Here is a 20773-nt window from a genome sequence, read left to right as displayed (position 1 = left end):
AATCTTAATGCCAGTATATATGTAGGGTAAATTCCTAATAGTGGAATTCCTTACTCAAAAGATACATACATTTTTTTAAAGATATATCAGCTTAAACTCTCACCAGTGTATACTTGACTCCCTATAATTAAAGAAAAATAGGTATTACTAATCTAAAATAGTTTCTTTACCTAAAAGGTAAAAATAGCATCTCTAGTTTTTTATTTATACTCCTTCAGTGTATGTGAGGTTAATTAATTTTTAGTATATTATTTAGTATATTAACACTTGTGTGTGTATATGTATGCTTTGATTTGAGGCTTATTTTGAGCACTGCTGAGCTCTTAGCTATTTAAATATATGTAAAGCAGCTATGGAAAAATAAGCTATCAAAAAGTCCAAAGTAGGGAAAGTAGAGGATTTGTTAAATAAGCTGGGATGCTCTTTTTTTTTTTTTTTTTTTTTTGCTCTTTCTATGTTAAAGACTTAGAATAGTTCTTGAGTTAATGAGACCATAGCCCTCATTCATTTAGTGAATTTATGTGCTAGAACTAGTACATGACATCCTAGGCACTCAGTAAATATTTGTTAAGTAAATGACTTGACATAAATATAGAAATCTAATCACTAACTTCCTGGCCATGTGATGTTAGAGTATTTTTTTTTTTTTTTTTTTTTTTGAGACAGATTCCCGCTCTGTCACCCAGGCTGGAGTGCAGTGGCACGATCTCAGCTCACAGCAACCACTGCCTCTCAGGTACAAGCAGTTCTCCTGTCTCAGCCTGCCAAATAGCTGGGACTACAGGCACCTGCCGCCACGCCCACCTAATTTTTGTATTTAATAGAGACAGGGTCTCAAACTCCTGACCTCACGTGATCCACCTACCTCAGCCTCCCAAAGTGCTGGGATTACAAGCGTGGGCCACCATGCCTGGCCACTTTTTTATACTTTTATGTTGTATAGTTTCTTTACATTGTTCAAAAATAGTCTTCTATATATAAAAATTTTATATTTGGATCGGGGATGATTAAGCTTTTATTGAAAAACTTGGCCAGACCATGGAAAGAACATCTTTCCTCTAAACTATGAGAGTGCTTCTATCCCTGATATATACATGACAGCAGAGATGCTTGAGAATGTTCATTATCATCAAGAACACATGTACAGTGAAGGCAGCTTAGCTGATGAAACGAATAGTCAAAAGTTGATACAGTTCCAGTATCACCAAGCTGGATTTTGGTCCCAACTAACCACCTGCAATAAAGGATACATGGAGAATTGTAGGCAAAAAGAAATAGCTTTGATTGTGAATGAAGAGTTATCTTAGTCATTTTTAGCCAAAAAATTCTAATAGTATTTTCAAAGAGACTACTTTAAACTTTAATCGTATTTGGCAGCCTACAGTTGCATTCAATTTTTAGCCAGCTTGAGGATTTATCCAGTCTTTTGGCCAGATTCTCAGGCTAGTCCATCCTGCCACCCTGAGTTCTGTCTCCTGGGTTCATGAAGTCAGATCATATTTTCCTTTTTTTCATGCTCTGAAGAACTATCATCTTCTGTTTTCTGTCTTATCTTTGTCTTAGCTATAGCCTCAAGATCTTTAAAAGGCTGGTTTATTAAAAGAAATTTATGAGTTTGCAAAAGAGTGAAAGTTTTTTTTGTTGAATTTTCTAACCATCTGATAAGTTACTCAGAAAAGGCATTATAAGCTTGAACATTCAAGCTTATATGCTTGAATGTTCAAATTCCTAATAGTGGAATTCCTTATATAATGCTTGAATGTTCAAGCTGATAATACCTTTTCTGAGTAACTTGAACAGTTATAAGCTTGAACATTCAAGCTTATAATGCCTTTTCTGAGTGACTTATCAGATGGTTAGAAAATAACATCCAGCTCTCCCTAAAAACCTTGTTTAGAGTAATTTGGCCTGGTAGGTGAAAAACTGGTTCAATTGCCTTGACTGCTTAATTGAATTTGTAATAACATCTTTCAGACCTTTCCTGTTGAATTGGGTATATAATAGCACTTTCCAGGCCTTCTAAATGTTTTTACTGTCAACAGGGCACTGTTATTTTAATGTTTCCACTGACTCATCAGGTCTCTTGCAAAACTTAGGGTCAAGCTGAGGAGATGTATAGGAGAATAAAACTGCTATTGTAATAATCAAGCTGTACACCTGTGATTTATGAACTTGTGGGGTTGTGTGTATGTGTGTGTGTAGCTTTCTACTTAACAATTTTTAGAAGGCTAGCAAGCAAACAAGCCTTGGGTCCAGGCATTTTTAGAAGTTTTGTCAGACAGCCTAGGAAAAATAATTCTAGTCTTCTACAGTCAGTCTCTCACGGAATAGAAAACCAAATAACCACTACCTCAGTTTTGAGACTTTTGCAACCTTAATACCAAAACTTAAGAATGGCAATATGAGATTTAAAAAAAAAAAATAGTATAGGCCAACCTTACTTAGGATCATATCTACTATCCTGAACAAAATATTTGCAGTCTGAATCAAGCAACATACATTTTTTAAATTACTCCCATCTTCAAGTTTGGTTTCTGCTAGAAATGCATGGTTGGTTTAAATATTGAAAGTCAATTTATATAATAAACTATATTTACACATTAAAAGGAAAACATTATATAATCATCTTAATAGATGTTAAAAAAGCATTTGATTTGAAATATACCTGATATGGTTTGGCTGTGTCCCCACTCAAATCTCATCTTGACTTGTAATTCCCATAATCCCCACTTTTTGTGGGAGGTAACTGAATCATGAAGACAGTTTCCTCTATGCTGTTCTTAAGATTGTGAGTGAGTCTCACGAGATCCAATCGTTTTATAAGTGTCAGGCATTTCCGCTGCTTGCACTCCTTCTCTCTCCTGCTGCCCTATGAAGTGGTGCCTTCCACTATGATTATAAGTCTTCTGAAGCTTCCCCAAGCCATGCTGAACTTCGGGTCATAAACCTCTTTTCTTTTTTTTCTTTCTTTTTTTTTGTGGGGCGTGGAGGGTGGGACAGAGTCTTACTCTGTCACCCAGGCTGGAGTGCAGTGGCATGGTCTCGGCTTACTGCCACCTTTGCCTTCCAGGTTCAAGTGATTCTCCTTCCTCAGTCTCCCAAGTAGCTGGGCTTATAGCACCCACTACCACACCCAGCTAATTTTTGTATCAGTGGAGATGGGGTTTCACCATGTTGGCCCGTCTAGTCTCAAACTCTGGGCCTCAAGTTGTATGCCTGCCTCGTCCTCCCAAAGTGCTGGGATTAGAGGTGTGAGCCGCTGTACTCAGCCAAACATCTTTTCTTTATAGATTACCCAGTCTCAAGTATTTCTTCACAGCGGCATGAGAAAGGACTAATATACAAAAAACCCAATATTTAAATTCACGATTTCATGATGATAATTTAAAAAACTAGCCAGGCACAATGGCTCACGCCTATAGTCCCCACACTTTAGGAGGCTGAGGAGGGAGGTAGGAGAATTGCTTGAGGCCAGGGGTTCAAGATCAGACTGGGTGACATTGCAAGAACCCATCTCTACAAAAAAGCAAAAAATAATTAGCTGGGCACGTTGGCACACACCTGTAGTCCTAGCTACTCTGGAGGTTGCATTAAGTTATGATGGTTGCACTGCACTCCTCCAGCCTGGGCAACAGAGTGATACCCCGGTCTCACAAAAAAAAAAAAAAAAAAAAAAAAAAAAAAAAACAAACAAAAAAAAACCACAGCTAATTGGTTACCATTGAAGTATTTAGTGAACCAATTATTCTGAGAACTAGTCTTTAAAGGGAAAGAACTAAGTGTTTTTCCTGTTTTTAACTGAACCACTTGGTAACCAAATAGTAGATTAAAGGAAATGTCTGTATATAGAGGTAATCCAGCTAACAAATGAAGGAACCATAATAGAATGAGAATATTACCTTTTGGTAACCTCTCATAAATTAATGGAGCTAGGCATTACTCATCAACAATTGCTAATATCTCAAAAGACAACCAGATGACAATGACATGTACATCCTGACAGATCATAATACCACTGTAAAGTAGTTTTCCTCCCTGCCCTCCTAAAGTACTGAATGTGATTAAGCTTTTAGATCCAGCTACCAATTTATAGGAATTACAAAAAACAGAACAGGTTAAACAGCATTATGTGGATGCCATCATCAAAACCCAGACCATCGGGCCGGGCGCGGTGGCTCAAGCCTGTAATCCCAGCACTTTGGGAGGCCAAGGCGGGTGGATCACGAGGTCAATAGGTCGAGACCATCCTGGTCAACATAGTGAAACCTCGTCTCCACTAAAAATACAAAAAATTAGCTGGGCATGGTGGCGTGTGCCTGTAATCCCAGCTACTCAGGAGGCTGAGGCAGGAGAATTGCCTGAACCCAGGAGGCGGAGGTTGTGGTGAACCGAGATCGCGCCATTGCACTCCAGCCTGGGTGAAAAGAGCGAAACTCCGTCTCAACAACAAAAAAAAACCCAGACCATCAGAAACTCTCTAGGACAAATGGCATGGTTTCCTTAACAAATAAATGGCAAAACAAAGTATAAAATCAAAAACATAATTTATACCATTTGAGACAAGCTTTCAGATTCACATAGTCACAGTACAAACCCAAACCTGTGCCAAGGGAAATTAAGTACCCTTACTGCCCTCCTGCCCAGCTCAGACCAGCAAAGGCCATTTGACAAGATTAGGAAGCTAAAGGAGTAATTGAGATTTATCTGGGGCCAAAAAGTGGTAATTGACAAAAGCAACATGGTAAAAGTAATAACAGTGATAACAATAAGGTGTTTATAAAGAGTAAGACCTTTGGTATATCTTTTCCTGTTTACAAAAAAAAAAAAAAAAAGTATGCCATACAAAACAGAAATCTGAAATCTTGAATAGATCTATCTTAACAGTTTTCATTTGAAGTATGCGTTGAAACACCAGTAAGTTTCCCAAAAATATCAGTATTATTTAGATAGTAAAATGAGAATAAGAAATGTAATAGTGAATGGGCACCAGTGGCTCACACCTGTAATCCCAGCACTTTGGAAGGCTGAGGCAGGTGGATCACCTGAGGTCAGGAGTTCCAGACCAGCCTGGCCAACATGGCGAAACCCCATCTCTACTAAAAATACAAAAACTTAGCCCAGAATGGTGGCAGGCACCTGTAATCCCAGCTACTTGGGAGGCTGAGGCAAGAGAATCACTTGAACACAAGAGGTGGAGGTTGCAGTGTGCTGAGATTGCGCCACTTTGCACTCCAGCCTGGGCAACAGAATGAGACTCCGTCTCATAAAAATAAAAAAGGAAGAAACCATAATAGTAATCTGATAGATGATGTAATGCAAAGCATTATTGAGGCCAGTCTCAGTAGAGATCCTTCAAAGGACTCATTTTAGGATTCTGCATAATCATAAGAGAGCCCTGGAATATGGATTTGGTTCTTAGTTCCTGCAGAGTAAAGATTATTTGCTATTCAGAAACTAGAAGTTCCTTTCCATCTGGTATCTCCTGGGTACACAGTAGTTACCCAAACTTTTGAAGGTGGAACTCAAAAGTACTGTGGTTTCCCACCAAGGTATTCAAGCCAAGAAGTAATCCATGCCTTTCTATATAACCACTTCTAATTTTATGCCTTTTGGAATAACCCACTTGATGAAAGCTTTATTTCTTGCCTTGGAAACCCTTGACCTTTCATGACTGTCCACACAACCATGATTGACCAGGAACTCTATGGGAGCCTCCCATTGCACAATACTACCGCAAGTAGACCGTGAGTAGAAGGCATATTGGAGGCATCATTGGTCTCATAAAATGTAGGCAAAAATCTCCAGGGATGTTCTTCTACCTACCAAAAAAAAGTAAGCAAGCAAACAAAGGCGGGCCAGAACAGCCAGGATCTGGACTGTCTGATGATTATAATGAATAAAATTGTCATAAAAGTTAACGTTGATTTCACCTGAAACTTGAGACTAGAGAAGTTCAAACATAGAGGTGCCAGGGATGCAGCAGGGGGAGCCAGAGCTGCTAGGAGGTGGCTTGGACAGCAGGTAGCAGAATGGGACAGGATTGTCCTCATGCAGCTTTTCGTAACAGCATCTTTGTAAAGTTATTGAATAGTAGAGAGGTAGTATGTTGACAACTCTCAAGATAAATGACATGGTCCTGAGTCTGGGATACAAAATTCTATTAAATGTTCATATCAGTAGAGGATGCAATTATGAAGATGAGCAAACTCCTCAAGAATGAAAGGCTGTTTAAAGAGAACGAAAATAAATGGAACTTCCAGAAAAGAAAAAAACATTTATTGATATAAAAAGTTAAACGGTAGCTTAGTAGTAGGTAAATAATGTAAACAAAAAGAACTGCGTCTTTTTTTTTTTTTTTTTTTGAGACGGAGTTTCGCTCTTGTTACCCAGGCTGGAGTGCAGTGGCGCGATCTCGGCTCACCGCAACCTCTGCCTCCTGGGTTCAGGCAATTCTCCTGCCTCAGCCTCCTGAGTAGCTGGGATTACAGGCACGTGCCACCATGCCCAGCTAATTTTTTGTATTTTTAGTAGAGACGAGGTTTCACCATGTTTACCAGGATGGTCTCGATCTCTTTTTTTTTTTTTTTTTTAATTGCATTTTAGGTTTTGGGGTACATGAGATGAACATGCAAGATTGTTGCATAGGTACACACTTGGCAGTGTGCTTTGCTGCCTTCCGTCCCCTCACCTGTATCTGTCATTTCTCCCCATGCTATCTCTTCCCTCCTCCCCACCCCCCGCCCCTCCCCCATTTCCCCCCAACGGACCCCAGTGTGGAGTGCTCCCCTCCCTGTGTCCATGTCTTCTCATTGTTCAACACCCACCTATGAGTGAGAATATACAGTGTTTGATTTTCTGCTCTTGTGTCAGTTTGCTGAGAATGATGGTTTCCAGGTTCATCCATGTCCCTACAAAGGAGGTGAACTCATCGTTTTTGATGGCTGCGTAATATTCCATGGTGTATATGTACCACATTTTCCCTATCCAGTCTATCATCGTTGGGCATTTGGGTTGGTTCCAGGTCTTTGCTATTGTAAACAGTGCTGCAATGAACATTCGTGTGCACGTGTCCTTGTAGTAGAATGATTTATAATCCTTTGGATATATACCCAGTAATGGGATTGCTGGGTCAAATGGGATTTCTATTTTTAGGTCCTTGAGGAATCGCCACACTGTCTTCCACAATGGTTGAATTAATTTACATTCCCACCAACAGTGTAAAAGTGTTCCTATTTCTCCACATCCTCTCCAGCATCTGTTGTTTCCCGATTTTTTAATGATCGCCATTCTAACTGGTGTGAGATGGTATCTCAATGTGGTTTTGATTGCATTTCTCTGATGACCAGTGATGATGAGCATTTTTTCATATGTTTGTTGGCCTCCTGTATGTCTTCTTTTGTAAAGTATCTGTTCATATCCTTCGCCCATTTTTGAATGGGCTTGTTTGTTTTTTTCTTGTAGATCTGCTTTAGTTCTTTGTAAATTCTGGCTATCAGCCCCTTGTCAGATGGGTAGGCTGCAAAAATTTTTTCCCATTCTGTTGGTTGCCGATTCACTCTACTGACTGTTTCTTTTGCCGTGCAGAAGCTGTGGAGTTTGATTAGGTCCCATTTGTCTATTTTGGCTTTTGTTGCCATTGCTTTTGGCGTTTTGGTCATGAAGTCCTTGCCTACACCTATGTCCTGAATGGTTTTGCCTAGATTTTCTTCTAAGGTTTTTATGGTAATAGGTCTGATGTTTAAGTCTTTAATCCATCTGGAGTTAATTTTGGTGTAAGGTGTCAGGAAGGGGTCCTGTTTCTGCTTTCTGCACCTGGCTAGCCAGTTTTCCCAACACCATTTATTAAACAGGGAGTCCTTTCCCCATTGCTTGTTTTTGTCAGGTTTGTCGAAGATCAGATGGTTGTGGGTATGTTGTATTTCCTCTGAGACCTCTGTTCTGTTCCATTGGTCTATATCTCTGTTTTGGTACTAGTACCATGCTGTTTTGATTACTGTAGCCTTGTAGTATAGTTTGAAGTCTGGTAGTGTGATGCCTCCTGCTTTGTTCTTTTTGCTTCAGTGCTCTACACGTTCAGAGAAACTTCTCTAGTAACAAACTATAGAAATGATCCCTGAATGTATAGTCTTGGTCTCGATCTCTTGACCTCGTGATTCACCCGCCTCGGCCTCCCAAAGTGCTGGGATTACAGGCTTGAACCACCGCACCCAGCCAAGAACTGCGTCTTAATGAAACTGCAGAATATCTAAGAAAAGATCTTGAAAGCAGCCATAGAGAAAAGACAGTTCATCAAAGGAACAACAGAATGACAGAAAAATTCTCAATAGCAAAATACAAAGCCACAAACACAAACCAGAAAACACAAATAAATGTACACAAAAATTTTGTAGAGACAAGGTTTCACAGTGTTGCTCATGCTGGTCTCAAACTCTTGGCCTCAAGCAGTCTTCCTGCCGTGGCCTCCCAAAGTGCTGGAATTATAGGAGAGAGCCACTGTGCCCAGCCTAGAGACATTTCTGACAGTCACTACTGGAGGTGCTACTGGCATCTAATGAGGCCAGGGTTGCTCTTAAATATTCTACATATTCTACAGTGCACAGGGCAGTTCCCCACAACAAGTAATTATTTGCTTTAAAATTCTGTAGTTCCTGGTTTGAGAAAAAGAAAGGAGTTCTAAGGAAGGTACCTCAAGAAAAAATTAAATGATCCTAGAAGACTAGTAGTCTGAAATGTAACAAAGGGTAGTGAATAAATGAACTAGTAAACTTGCACCTTGACCCAAATCAGTATTGTCTCTATAAAACAACTTTAATATTTATGGAGTTGTTTTTTTTTTTAAAGAGACTACTGGAAACATTGGATATCAATATTAGGTAAGTCAGGAACAGAAAGTTGGAATTGAAGTATTAGAAAGTCATTGTGTTGTTCAGGAGAATGTAAAGCAATTATTTAAACTTATTTAACAATTTAAGTAAAATACATAGTAAAATGTCAAGGGTCATCGCTAAAAGAACAGAAATAGAGGATGGAAACTAGAGGGGAAAATGGTATTAGGGAAAAACAAACCAAAATATCCAAAGAGTGGGAGAGAGAGAGACAGAGGATGAGAATGAATCATAGAGAAAGAACAAATAAAAAGATGGTAGAACCCTGTCTAAATATATTAATCCCTACGGTTGATTGACTAAACTTGGTAGTTCAAAAGACAGATTGCCAGACTTTAAAAAATCCAACCCAAACAAATAGATGATAAACTTGTGTTGCTTAAAATGCCAATAAATTTGGAGGTAATTTAGTAAGCAAAAAAATAATTACTAAACAATAGATGTATGTTTAAAATTGTTGGGCCAGCCAGGCCCAGTAGCTCACTTCTGTAATCTCAGCACTTTGGGAGGCTGAGGCAGGCCAATGGCTTGAGCCCAGGAATACGAGAGCAGCCTGGGCAACATGGCAGAACCTCATTTCTACAAAAGAATCCAAAAATTAGCTGTTCATGGTGGCATGAGCCTGTAGTCGTAACTACTTGGGAGGCTGAGGTGGGAGGATGTCTTGGGCCCAGGAGGCCAAGGCTGCTATGAGCTGTGATCGCACCACTGCACTCCAGCCTGGGCGAAAGAGTGAGACCCTGTCTCAATAATAATAATAATAATAATAATAATGATGATGATGGTAAATAAAATTGTCATGCCTTCTTGGTGAATTAAACTTTTTTTTTATTATGTGATTACCTTCTAATCCCTAATAAAATTTTTCTCTTACAAACAAATTTATCTGATATTAATAAATTTATATTCGCTTTCATTTGGTTATTATTTCCCTGATAGCTCTTTCCTTAATATTTTCCTTATGTTCAGCTTTTGTATGTCCTTATGATTCTTTTTTTTTTTTTTTTTTTTTTTTTTTTTGAGACAGAGTTTCGCTCTTGTTACCCAGGCTGGAGTGCAATGGCGCAATCTCGGCTCACCGCAACCTCCGCCTCCTGGGTTCAGGCAATTCTCCTGCCTCAGCCTCCTGAGTAGCTGGGTTTACAGGCATGCACCACCATGCCCAGCTATTTTTTTTGTATTTTTAGTAGAGACGGGGTTTTACCATGTTGACCAAGATGGTCTCGATCTCTTGACCTTGTGATCCACCCACCTCGGCCTCCCAAAGTGCTGGGATTACAGGCTTGAGCCACCGCGCCCGGCCATGATTCTTATAAATAATATATGTCTCGATTTTGTTGTTTAATCCAGTCTTGTCAATCTTTATGTTTTAAATTTAGTCTATATGCATACATTACAGATATTATTGATATACTTGGATCATTCTGCCATCCTAAATAATTTGTCCCACTTTTTCTGCTTCTTTATAATCTCCTCTTTAAAAAAAAAAATGCTATCTATATTACCCCTGCCTCCCAAATGAACATTAGCACACTCACATTACTTTCTCCTTTGCTCCAACCACATCATGTTGTTTCAATCAGAAAAGGAGGGTCTATTCAATAAATGGATTTGGAAGAACTATCCATTAACTAACTTTCATGATCTGGCTCTTTCCTGTTTTTCTAAATATGCTCTCCTTTCATCACTCTCCTTTAGCTATGTTGTCCTTTCTGCTTTATGAATCCACTAAAATTTTTTCTGCTTTAAGATCTTTTAAAATTGCTATATTCCCTCTGCCTGAAATGTAGACTTTTCCTTATTGTCCTATGCCAAGAGTGTGCTGCAGCCAGCTCATATCAGCTCAAAAGAGCCAGTTATGCAAATCTCTTCCCAAAACCATGTTCATTGTCTTAGATTAGCAGTTTGAAAATACCACAGAAATTATCAAGTACTCCAAGTCAGGGGTTTAATTCTTTAGAGGTTGCTAATCAACACACCAATGGCCTTATATGAAGTTGTCATTCCCCTCCCTGGTCACAGTCTCTCCCAATACCTATTTCTTTTTCTTCTTCTTTTTTTTTTTTTGAGACAGAGTTTCGCTCTTGTTACCCAGGCTGGAGTGCAATGGCGCGATCTCGGCTCACCGCAACCTCTGCCTCCTGGGTTCAAGCAATCTCCTGCCTCAGCCTCCTGAGTAGCTGGGATTACAAGCATGTGCCACCATGCCCAGCTAATTTTTTTTTTGTATTTTTAGTAGAGACGGGGTTTCACCATGTTGACCAGGATGGTCTTGATCTGCTGACCTCGTGATCCACCCGCCTCGGCCTCCCAAAGTGCTGGGATTACAGGCTTGAGCCACCGCGCCCGGCCCCAATACCTATTTCATTTTCTTCCTTGAACTTGCGCTTCTTGAAATTCTTGTTTTAATTTAATTTAATTTAATTTAATTTAATTTAATTTAATTTTATTTTATTTTATTTTATTTTATTTTATTTTTGAGATGGAGTTCCACTCTTGCTGCCCAGGCTGGAGTACAGTGGTGTGATCTCGCCTTATCGCAAACTCTGCCTCCCAGGTTCAAGCAATTCTCCTGCCTCAGCCTCCCAAATAGCTGGGATTACAGGAATGGGCCACCATGCCCAGCTAATTTTGTATTTTTCGTAGAGATGGGGTTTCTCCATGTAGATCATGCTGGTCTCGAACTCTGACCTTAGGTGATCTGCTCCGCTTAGCCTTCGAAAGTGCTGGGATTACAGGTGTGAGCCACCATGCCTGGCATTTCCTGAAATTGTTTTTGGGTTTGTTTGTTTTTATTTTGTCCTGTTTTTTTGTTGCTGCTATTGTTGTTTTTACTTATTTTCTATCTTCTGTAACTTCAGTATATGTACAATGAAGGCAGTGTCTTTAACTGCTGTGTCTACTGCTATACCCTTGGGACCTAGAACAGTACCCAGTACATCCTAGGAATTTAATAAATATTAGTTGAATAAATTGAATAAGTGAATTACTCAGAAGTAGTGATAATTTTAAGCTGTGCTCTTTAGGATTTTCTATTCTGGAGCCATTAGAAAGAGGAAAAGAATTATATATTTTTTTCTTTTTATAACTTTTTATTACTGAAAATATCGAAGGTACGGAAAAGTAGGATAGCATAATGCACTGCTATGAATGCATCGTCTAGCTTCAACGTTACAAATCTGTTTTCAAGACCCTACCTAATTTTTCCCTAGACTGTTTTCAAGAAAATTCCAGTCATCGTATGATTTTACTTGCCCTTTTTAAAAAAATAAGCGATATTTTGCTTTTTATTGTTTTAAAAATACCTTTTTACGTTTAATTTATTGAGTTAGGATCCTAACAGTGTTCACACTTTGCAATTAGTTGATTTGTCTTTTAAGTCTCTTATACGTATAAAAGTTGACCTTTTAAGTTTATGCCATTTGTTTGCTGGAAAGTCAGATCATCTTGTAAAATTTCTCACATTCTGAATTTGGTGATTAGATCCTTGTGATGTTTAACATGTTCCCCCTCTGTGTTTCCTTTAAAGTGATAAATTTTGAGGCTTGATTAGATTCAATTTCCCTTCTTTTGGCAAGAATATGTCATAGCTTGTACAGTGTATTTTTCATTGTATTACAGGAGATTGTGTTGTCCTACCTTCAGAGATATTAAAGCTGATTAGCAGGCTCCAGGTCACCCTGATACATCCATTGTAAAGTTCTGCCTCAGCTTTTCACCTAATGGTTTTAGCAGCCATTGATGACCATTGCCTAAATCCATTATTTCATTAGTGACTTCCTTTTCTAATTCTGTCATTCCATGTATGGAAGGATGAAATTTTCTTTTAATTAGTGGTTACCCTGAAATGTAGTTGGTACAAGAAAGGCAAGATGATTGCTTTCCATTTATTTTTTTCTGTTTATTAATATTATTTTTCAGAGGCATGTGTTGTTTCCTTAACAACCCCGCAAAGGTGACTAATTTTTCAAAATATCATTTTGGGTGTTTCATAAATTTGCATTTCAATCAATCACATTATTTATTTTTAGTGTTTATATTATTTCATTTTGGGGCATTGGGAACCCCTTCAGTTTGGCTCTGTACCCTTTGAAGTGACCCAGTAATTTTAATAGTTTATTGACTGTTTCTCAAGCCCATCCTTACACATTTAAGGTCATAGGGTTTTTAATTCTTTAACTTTTATATTGATATTTATTTACCAGGTATTGAAAATGTTAGTTTTTAGTAGTATTTATGTTATTTATTTTTTTCTTCTCTCTTGCCAGACTCTGTAATTATATAACTTTTGCATAATACTGAAACAAAGTTATGGAAGTACTCAAATAACACAGTCTGCTGTCTTACAGACCTAGTCTCTTTTTTTTTCCTCATGGCTCTTTCACTGAATTTCTGTCAGATGCCTCTTTTAACATTAAAAAAAATGTGGAAGGGTTTGTACAAAAATAATAGTTAAATGACATAATATAATGTTTTTCTTTTTACAACATTTTTCTCCCCGAGACTGGGTCTCACCCTGTTGCCCAGGCTGGAGTGCAGTGGATCAGTCATGGCTCACTTGCAACCTTGTACTCCTGGGATCAAGGGATCCTCCTGCCTCAGCCTCCTGAGTAGCTAGAACTACAAGCGCACACCACCATGCCCTGCTTGTTTTTTAATTTTTTTTGTAGAGGTAGGGTCTCAATGTTGCCCAGGCTGATCCAGAACTCTTGGACACTAGAATCCTCCCACCTGGGCCTCCCAGAGTTCTAGGATTATAAGCATGAGCCACCGTGCCTGCCCTATTTTTTTCAACTTTTATTTTGGATTTAGAGGGTACACATACAGGTTTGTTACATGTGTATATTGCATGATGCTGAGGAATGTGGTATGTGCAGTCCTTTCACCCATGTAGTAAGCATAGTGACACAGGATTGTTCTTCTTTTTAAGACAAACTCTCACTCTGTAGCCCAGGCTGGCATGCAGTGGCTAGATCTCAGCTCGTTGCAACCTGCACTTCCCAGGCACAAGCAGTTCTCCTGCCTCAGTCTCCCAAGTAGCTGGGACTACAGGCACGCCCCACCACACCTGGCTAATTTTTGTACTTTCAGTAGGGAGGGGGTTTCACCATGTTGGCCAGGCTGGTCTTGAACTCTTGACCTCAAGTGATCCACCCACTTTGGCCTCCCAAAATGCTAGGATTAGAGGCATGAGCCACTGCTCCCAACCGACACAGGATTTTTTTTTGGCCACTTTGCCAGCTAGAGACCTCCGGCCAGCAACATTCATACCCAGGCCTTGCTCAGGCCCAAGCTCACCAGAGGAAATGCCCAGTCTATTCAACCTATTGGGCTATGCCTGACTTGCACTCCAGTGCAGATCCTGCAGCCATTCAACTGCACACTCAGACCCTGGTGGGAGTTAGGTGGTGAGCAAGCAAGGGCAGTGTCTGGCCGGCTGCGCCAAGCACTGAGACAGGAGCAAGCTTGATGCGGGGCTTGTCGCTGGACCAGGGACAGGAGCAGGCTCCATGTAGGGCTTGTTGCTGGACCAGGCGTGTCACACTGACAGGAACACCGTGGTGCCTAAATAGAGGTGCCCGCAACCCTGAACCTCAGAGGGGGTGTTGCAGTGTGTTAATTGTGCTTTTAGTCCTGCCATCTGCAGCCCATTGGACAGTGAGTTCTTTCAGTCTCGTCGCCCCCGCTCTGGCCCACTGTTGCTTTCTGTTGTGTGAGGTAGCTGCCCTCCACTGGCACAGCGTGGAGGGACACAGTATTACAGCCTTCTTTGTACCTGTGTTAGGTAGGTCCTGAGTTCTTGTCCGCCATCCAAGAAGAATGAGGTTCTGCTGATGATCAAAGGGTAAGGAGGACAGAGAAGAATTTTGTCGAATGACAAGAAACGGTTCTTAAGGGAGAGGGCATGCAAGGGTGGTGTCTCTCTCTGTCTCTCTGTCTCTCTCTCTCTCTCTCTCTCTCTCTCTCTCTCTCATTGGGGCTGGGTCCGGGAGTTTATGGGCTCAGAGTGGAGAGTATGTGCTGATTGGTTTGTGAGTGTGCAAAAAAAGGTTAAAACAAAGGCGCCACTCAAAGGGGCATGATAATGTAAAAAAACCAATTAGGGAAAGGTAGATACAAGTAAAATAGGTAAATAGGTGACGGGTGGCGAATCAATCAGTGGAAAATGTGACAAACAGGAAGAGAGGTTCTCAATCCAGTCCATGGATTTATCCAGGACTTGTAGCTAGGCTTTAAATTGTCTTTCCCTGAAGGTTGGGTTTTCCCTAGGGATCTACCCCATCTGCCTAGGCATCTAACTGCCTCTTGATGCTATCAATAGTACCTGATAGGTAGTTCTTCAGCCCTTTTTTCCTGTCTTCCCTGCCCCCTCTATAATTCCCAGTGTCTGTTTTTCCCATCATTATGTCCATGTGTACTCAATGTTTAGCTCCCACTTAGAAGTGAGAACATGAAATATTTGGTTTTCTGTTCCACATTAATTTGCTTAGGATAATGGCCCCCAGCTGCACCCATGTTACTGCACAGGATATGATTTTGTTCTTTTTTTTATGGGGCTTCATCATATTCCATCGTGTACATTTTATTTATCGAATTTACCACTGATGGGCACCATGGGTTGAACCTTGTCTTTGTTATTGTGAGTAGTGCTGTAATGAACTACAAGTGCATGTGTCTTTCTGGTAGAATGATTTATTTTCCTTTGGGTATATACCCAGTAATGGGATTGCTAGGTGGAATGGTAGTTCTTTGAAAAATCTTCAAATTGCTTTCCACAGTGGCTAAACTAATTTATATTCCCACCAACAGTGTATAAACATTTCTTTTTATATGCAGCCTCGCTAACATCTGTTATTTTTTACTTTTTAATAATTGCCATTACAACTGGTGTGAAATGTTCACTGAAATCAGAGAAATGCAAATCAAAAACTTCATATAATTTGTAAAAGTTTAGACAGCTATGAAGGCAGAGGGCTTCTGCTGTCATTTTCAGCAGCAATAGTGCGTAAAGGAGACCACATCTAGCACAGTGTTATACACTGAGTAGATACTGAATATTTTTTTTCTCCTAAATGTAGGTGACTTTAAGAGTAGTCTTAGCCGGGTACAGTGGTTCACGCCTGTAATCTCAGCACTTTGGAAGGCTGAGGTGGGCGGATCACTTAAGTCCAGGAGTTTGAGACTAGCCTGGCCAACATGGTGAAACCTCATCTCTACTAAAAATACAGAACGTTAGCTGGGCATTGTGGTGCATGCCTGTAATCCCAGCTACTCAGAGGCTGAGGCAAGAGAATCTCTTGAACCCAGGAGGTGGAGGTTGCAGTGAGCTGAGATTGCGCCACTGCAGTCCAGCCTGGGCAATGGAGCGAGACTCTGTCTCAAAAAAAAAGAATAGAGTCTCAATGGGCTGGGCTGGAATTCCAAAAGAATAGTGTCTCCAAAGAATTCCAAAAGAATAATTCCTAAGGAAAGAAATTACCCCCCATGTTTAATTCTTAGAGATTTATTTTTGTTACTGCTAGAGAGGGGGCCATATTCTCCAAGCAATGCTGGTTGAGTTCTACTCTCTAAGATGAAATTTGAATATGAAAATGGGTTATATTAATAAGGAAGAAATATACAGTTAATCTGATGCTAACTTGATCTACTTTTTTTTCCTCCCAGATGATGGACATAAGAAAGCTCGAAACGCTTACCTGAATAATTCCAATTATGAAGAAGGAGATGAATATTTTGATAAAAATTTGGCACTCTTTGAGGTAATATTTGAGAGAAAACTATGGACTGAGACTTTAGGAACAGAGATCTCATGATAGCCATTTTTTTTACATCATTTGGTTTTAAAATTGTACAAGCTGGATAATTTAGTAACTAATATTAAAAGAAAATACCATAATTATTATAACTTGTTATTGTAGTTAATTTTATCTGTGTAATCTAATTATAGTGAGTAAATATCAAATCAAATTGTTATGTAGTAAAGAAGAGGAGTTTGACTTCTTGGACATATGGATAACCTTGCAATCTAATTCAGCTGTGATTTAAATGTTTTTATTAGAATAATCTTTCTTCTAAGTATAAATCAGTGTATTTCTCCACCCTTTGTCTGGAAGGACTATCATTTGCCTTAGAACTAACTAAATAAAATTACTGTAGGAAGCAGGCTGCCAAATTAGCAAGACCTGCTTGTCTTTTTTTTATGTAAAATAAGTGTGTATATTTATGGATTACAGTGTGTTATCTTGATATTTGTATATATTGTGGAATGATTAAATCAAGCTGATTAGCATATCTGTCACCTTGGATACTTATCATTTTTGTGGTAAAAATACTTGAATTTGACTTTCTTAACAGTTTTGAAATATGCAATATATTATTATTAACTGTAGTCACTATGCTGTGCAATAGATCTCAAAAACTTATTTCTCCTAACTGAAACTTTGGACTCTGTGACTAACCTCTCCCCATTCCCCTATGTACATCCCAAGCATCTGATAACCACCATTCTACTCTTTACTGTGAGTTCTAATTTTTAGATCCCACATGTAAAGTGAGATCATGTGATACTTATCTTTATGTGCTGGCTTATTTCACTTTACATAATGAAGAGGACCCGTATATCTTATCTGAGTAAGATGGCATGGACTCTGTAGCCAGACTCCACAACTTGTGGCCAGGTTGTTGAAAGGAGCTTGGTTTATTTCAGCACTACCTTTGTCTGGCTTCCGACAATAAGTGCTGCTTCTCTATGTACCTTTTTCTGGTTTGTTTCTGAGACAGGGTCTTGCTCTGCCACGCACTCTGGAGTGCAGTGGCATGATCACAGATTGACCTCCTGGGCTCAAGGGAGCCTTCTACCTCAGCCTCCCTAGTAGCTGGGACTACAGGCATATGTCACCACACCTGGCCGATTGCTAAAATATTTTCTAGGGATAGAGTCTCAGTGTGTTGCCCAGGCTGGTCTTGAATGCCTGGGCTCAAGCAATACTCCTGTACTGCCCTCCCAAAGCATTGGGATAGCAGGAGTGAGCCACCGTGCCCAACTCAATGTTCCTTTTTGTTTTGTTTTGTTTTGTTTTGTTTTGAGATGGAGTCTCACTCTGTCACCCAGGCTGGAGTGCAGTGGCACAGTCTTGGCTCACTGCAACCTTTGCCTCCGAGGCTCAAGCCTACTCTCCTGCATCAGCCTCCTGAGTAGCTGGGATTACAGGCACGCGCCACCACACCCGGCTGATTTTTTGTATTTTTAATAGAGACGGGGTTTTGCCATGTTGGCCAGCCTAGTCTCGAACTCCTGACCTCAGGTGATCCACCCAATTCAGCCTCCCAAAGTGCTGGGGTTTCAGACGTGAGCCACCACACCTGGCCACTTATTTTTTTTAAATAATACTCTCTCATCTTCCTGCAAGCAGAGTTCTGAAGTCAATATTTACTTCAGGCACAAAAGCATTTCCTCAACCTTCTATACTTGTTGCCATAAGTAATAGCTATAAATATTAATAGCCAAAAAATGGGAGGTTCTATAATTAAGGATCATATTATTGATGTTCTTTACGAGGTTACTACGATTTTGTTTTTACTAAAGTTACATGGCTACTAGAAAGAATGTAAGGTTTTGTTTGTTTTGTTTTTTGAGACAGGGCTCACTCTATTGCCCAGGCTAGTGTTCAGTGGCATGATCACAGCTCACTGTAACCTTAACTTCTGGGCCCTAGTAGCTAGGATTACAGGCATGTGCTACCATGTCTAGCTAATTTTTTAAGAACATTTTTGTAGAGATTGAGGTCTTGAACTCCTGGCCTCAAGTAGTCCTTCCCCCTCAGCCTCCCGAAGTGCTGGGATTACAAGCATGAGCTAGTAGTGCACCCAACCAGTAATGCAAGTTTTTATGTAAGAATTTTATGAGTGGAAAACAGCATGGAGGTTCCTCAGAAAATTAAAAATAAAATTAACTGCATGATCCAACAGTTTCACTACTGGGCATATATCCAAATAAAATGAAATCAGAATGTCATTCATATTTTCACTGTCATGTTTATGGCAGCATCATTGATAAAAACCAAAATATGGAATCAACCTGTGTCTATCAGTTAATGAATAAAGAAGATGTGATATATAGAGACTTACTCAGCCATAAAAAGAGTGCTGTCGTTTGTGAGGGCATAGATGAATCTGCAGGACATTGTTAATTGAAATAAGGCAGTCACAGAGAGACAAATACCATGGGAACTCACTTACATGTGGAATGTAAAAATTCAAACTCTTAGAAGCAGAGAGCACAGAATTCAAGTTTCCAGGAGGGAGGGAGAGAATGGGGGATGTTAGTCATAGGGCACAAAGTTTCAGTTAGGAGGAATAAATTTTTGACATCTATTATATAGCTGGTGACTATAATTAATAATAATGTATACTTGAAATTGCTAAAACAGTAGATTTTAAATGGTGTCAGCACAAGATAATTTGAGGTGATGGATATGTCAATTAGGTTGATTTAATCATTCCACAATGTATACAAATATTGAAGCATCACATTGTACACCATAAATATATACATTTTTTGTCAAATAATTTTATAGAGACTCATGTTGCCCTGATTAAGTGTGATTGTCTAATGTGGGGAAGGGGGAGAATAAAGTCTCATTGATAAGTTTTCTTAAAATGTTTACCTGTAAAATATTTTTTTATTTACTTTGAAGTTTTCTGGTAGCAAGGTTTGACAGTTATGTTCAGTGTTCTTTGTAACTTATTTCTTCCATGTCATTGGCTTTATAGGAAGAAATGGACACCAGACCAAAGGTGTCTTCTCTCCTCAACCGTATGGCCAATTACACTAATCTGACTCAAGGAGCAAAGGAACATGAAGAGGCAGAAAACATCACTGAAGGGAAGAAGAAGCCCACCAAGGTGAGGCCTTAGAATATCGAGGACTACATAAAAAGAGCTGTGTATATAAGAACAAGGAAATACATAAGGCAGCATTCTGTGTTCAGTAGCTATTTATTAAATGCTTGATAGGTGCCTGGAACTGTTCTGAGCACCAGGGTCATAGCACAAACAAAACGTAGGATGCAGTCTAAATTCTAATGTGGGGATACAGTCCTTAATGTTTTAACTGCCAAAATATGTAACATATTAAGTGGTGATAAATGCTTTAACAGAAATTTAAACAAAGCAAAGAGACTGAAATTGGCAAGGGAGCCAGAGTGGAGGGGGGTTGCTGCTTTGATAGGTTGGACAGGAAAGCCTTTCTGACAAGGTGATATTTGAGGAGAGATCTAGCTGCTGTGAGGGAGTGAGCTATGTGGGAAAAGAGCATTCCGGGAGACGGAATAGCTTTTCAAGAGAACTGTGTCCATACCCATCTGCTGATGCCATCTGTCTGTTGTGAAGTTGTTGGGTTTTTTAAAGACCAAACACTAGTTTGTCTCAAAATGAAAATATAAGACATTCAGTTTACCATTCTGGTTGTTCAGCTCTTTGAAAAAGGGATAAAATGGTCCTCAAACCTTCATTTTACCATCTATTTTATTTACCAACTACTGTAAAGAATTTATGCCAAATTCTGAAGAAATTCCATCAAGTCCTTATTCTTTTTAAATGAAAAAAGCCAATAGCTTTGTAAAACAAAATTTTAAATTGTTGTGGGTACACATAAAAGTTTATTTGTGGCCAAATGCCTATGTGTAATAAAAACCTGTGGGAAACTTTACAGAGTTAAAATGTATAGCTTTAGGAATAATGAAAGTGTGGTGATAAACACTTGAAAGATGGAGATTTTATATGTGCCCTTTTGAATATATTGATTAAACTTACGATCTCTGCATTTGGACTAATATGGTAATTAGGGAGCAAGTTATTATAGAAAAGATTGAAAACCTCTCTTTAGG

At 39.3% G+C, this 20773-nt stretch overlaps 1 protein-coding gene and 1 pseudogene across 4 annotated transcripts in view; one reads left to right on the top strand and one right to left on the bottom strand.

Annotated features, from left to right (window-relative positions):
* Positions 1-20773, top strand: part of SLC12A6 (solute carrier family 12 member 6) — a 101676-nt gene that overhangs the window by 51675 nt on the left and 29228 nt on the right. For all 4 annotated transcript variants that reach the window (XR_012516420.1, XM_010346266.3, XM_003935765.4 and 1 more), the window contains 2 exons: positions 16551-16645; positions 19659-19790. Coding sequence is in view for 3 of the 4 variants with exons in the window: in XM_010346266.3 (XP_010344568.1) it covers positions 16551-16645; positions 19659-19790 (227 nt within the window). In the remaining variant the exon portion in view is untranslated. The remainder of the gene's footprint in view (positions 1-16550; positions 16646-19658; positions 19791-20773) is intronic.
* On the bottom strand, positions 8041-8129 carry LOC120361425 (small nucleolar RNA U3; annotated as a pseudogene).

The sequence above is a fragment of the Saimiri boliviensis genome, chromosome 2 (assembly GCF_048565385.1).
Source record: "Saimiri boliviensis isolate mSaiBol1 chromosome 2, mSaiBol1.pri, whole genome shotgun sequence".
NCBI lineage: Eukaryota > Metazoa > Chordata > Mammalia > Primates > Cebidae > Saimiri > Saimiri boliviensis.
The sequence above is the reverse complement of the archived record's forward strand: the minus strand, read 5'-3'. Positions and strand labels throughout refer to the sequence as shown.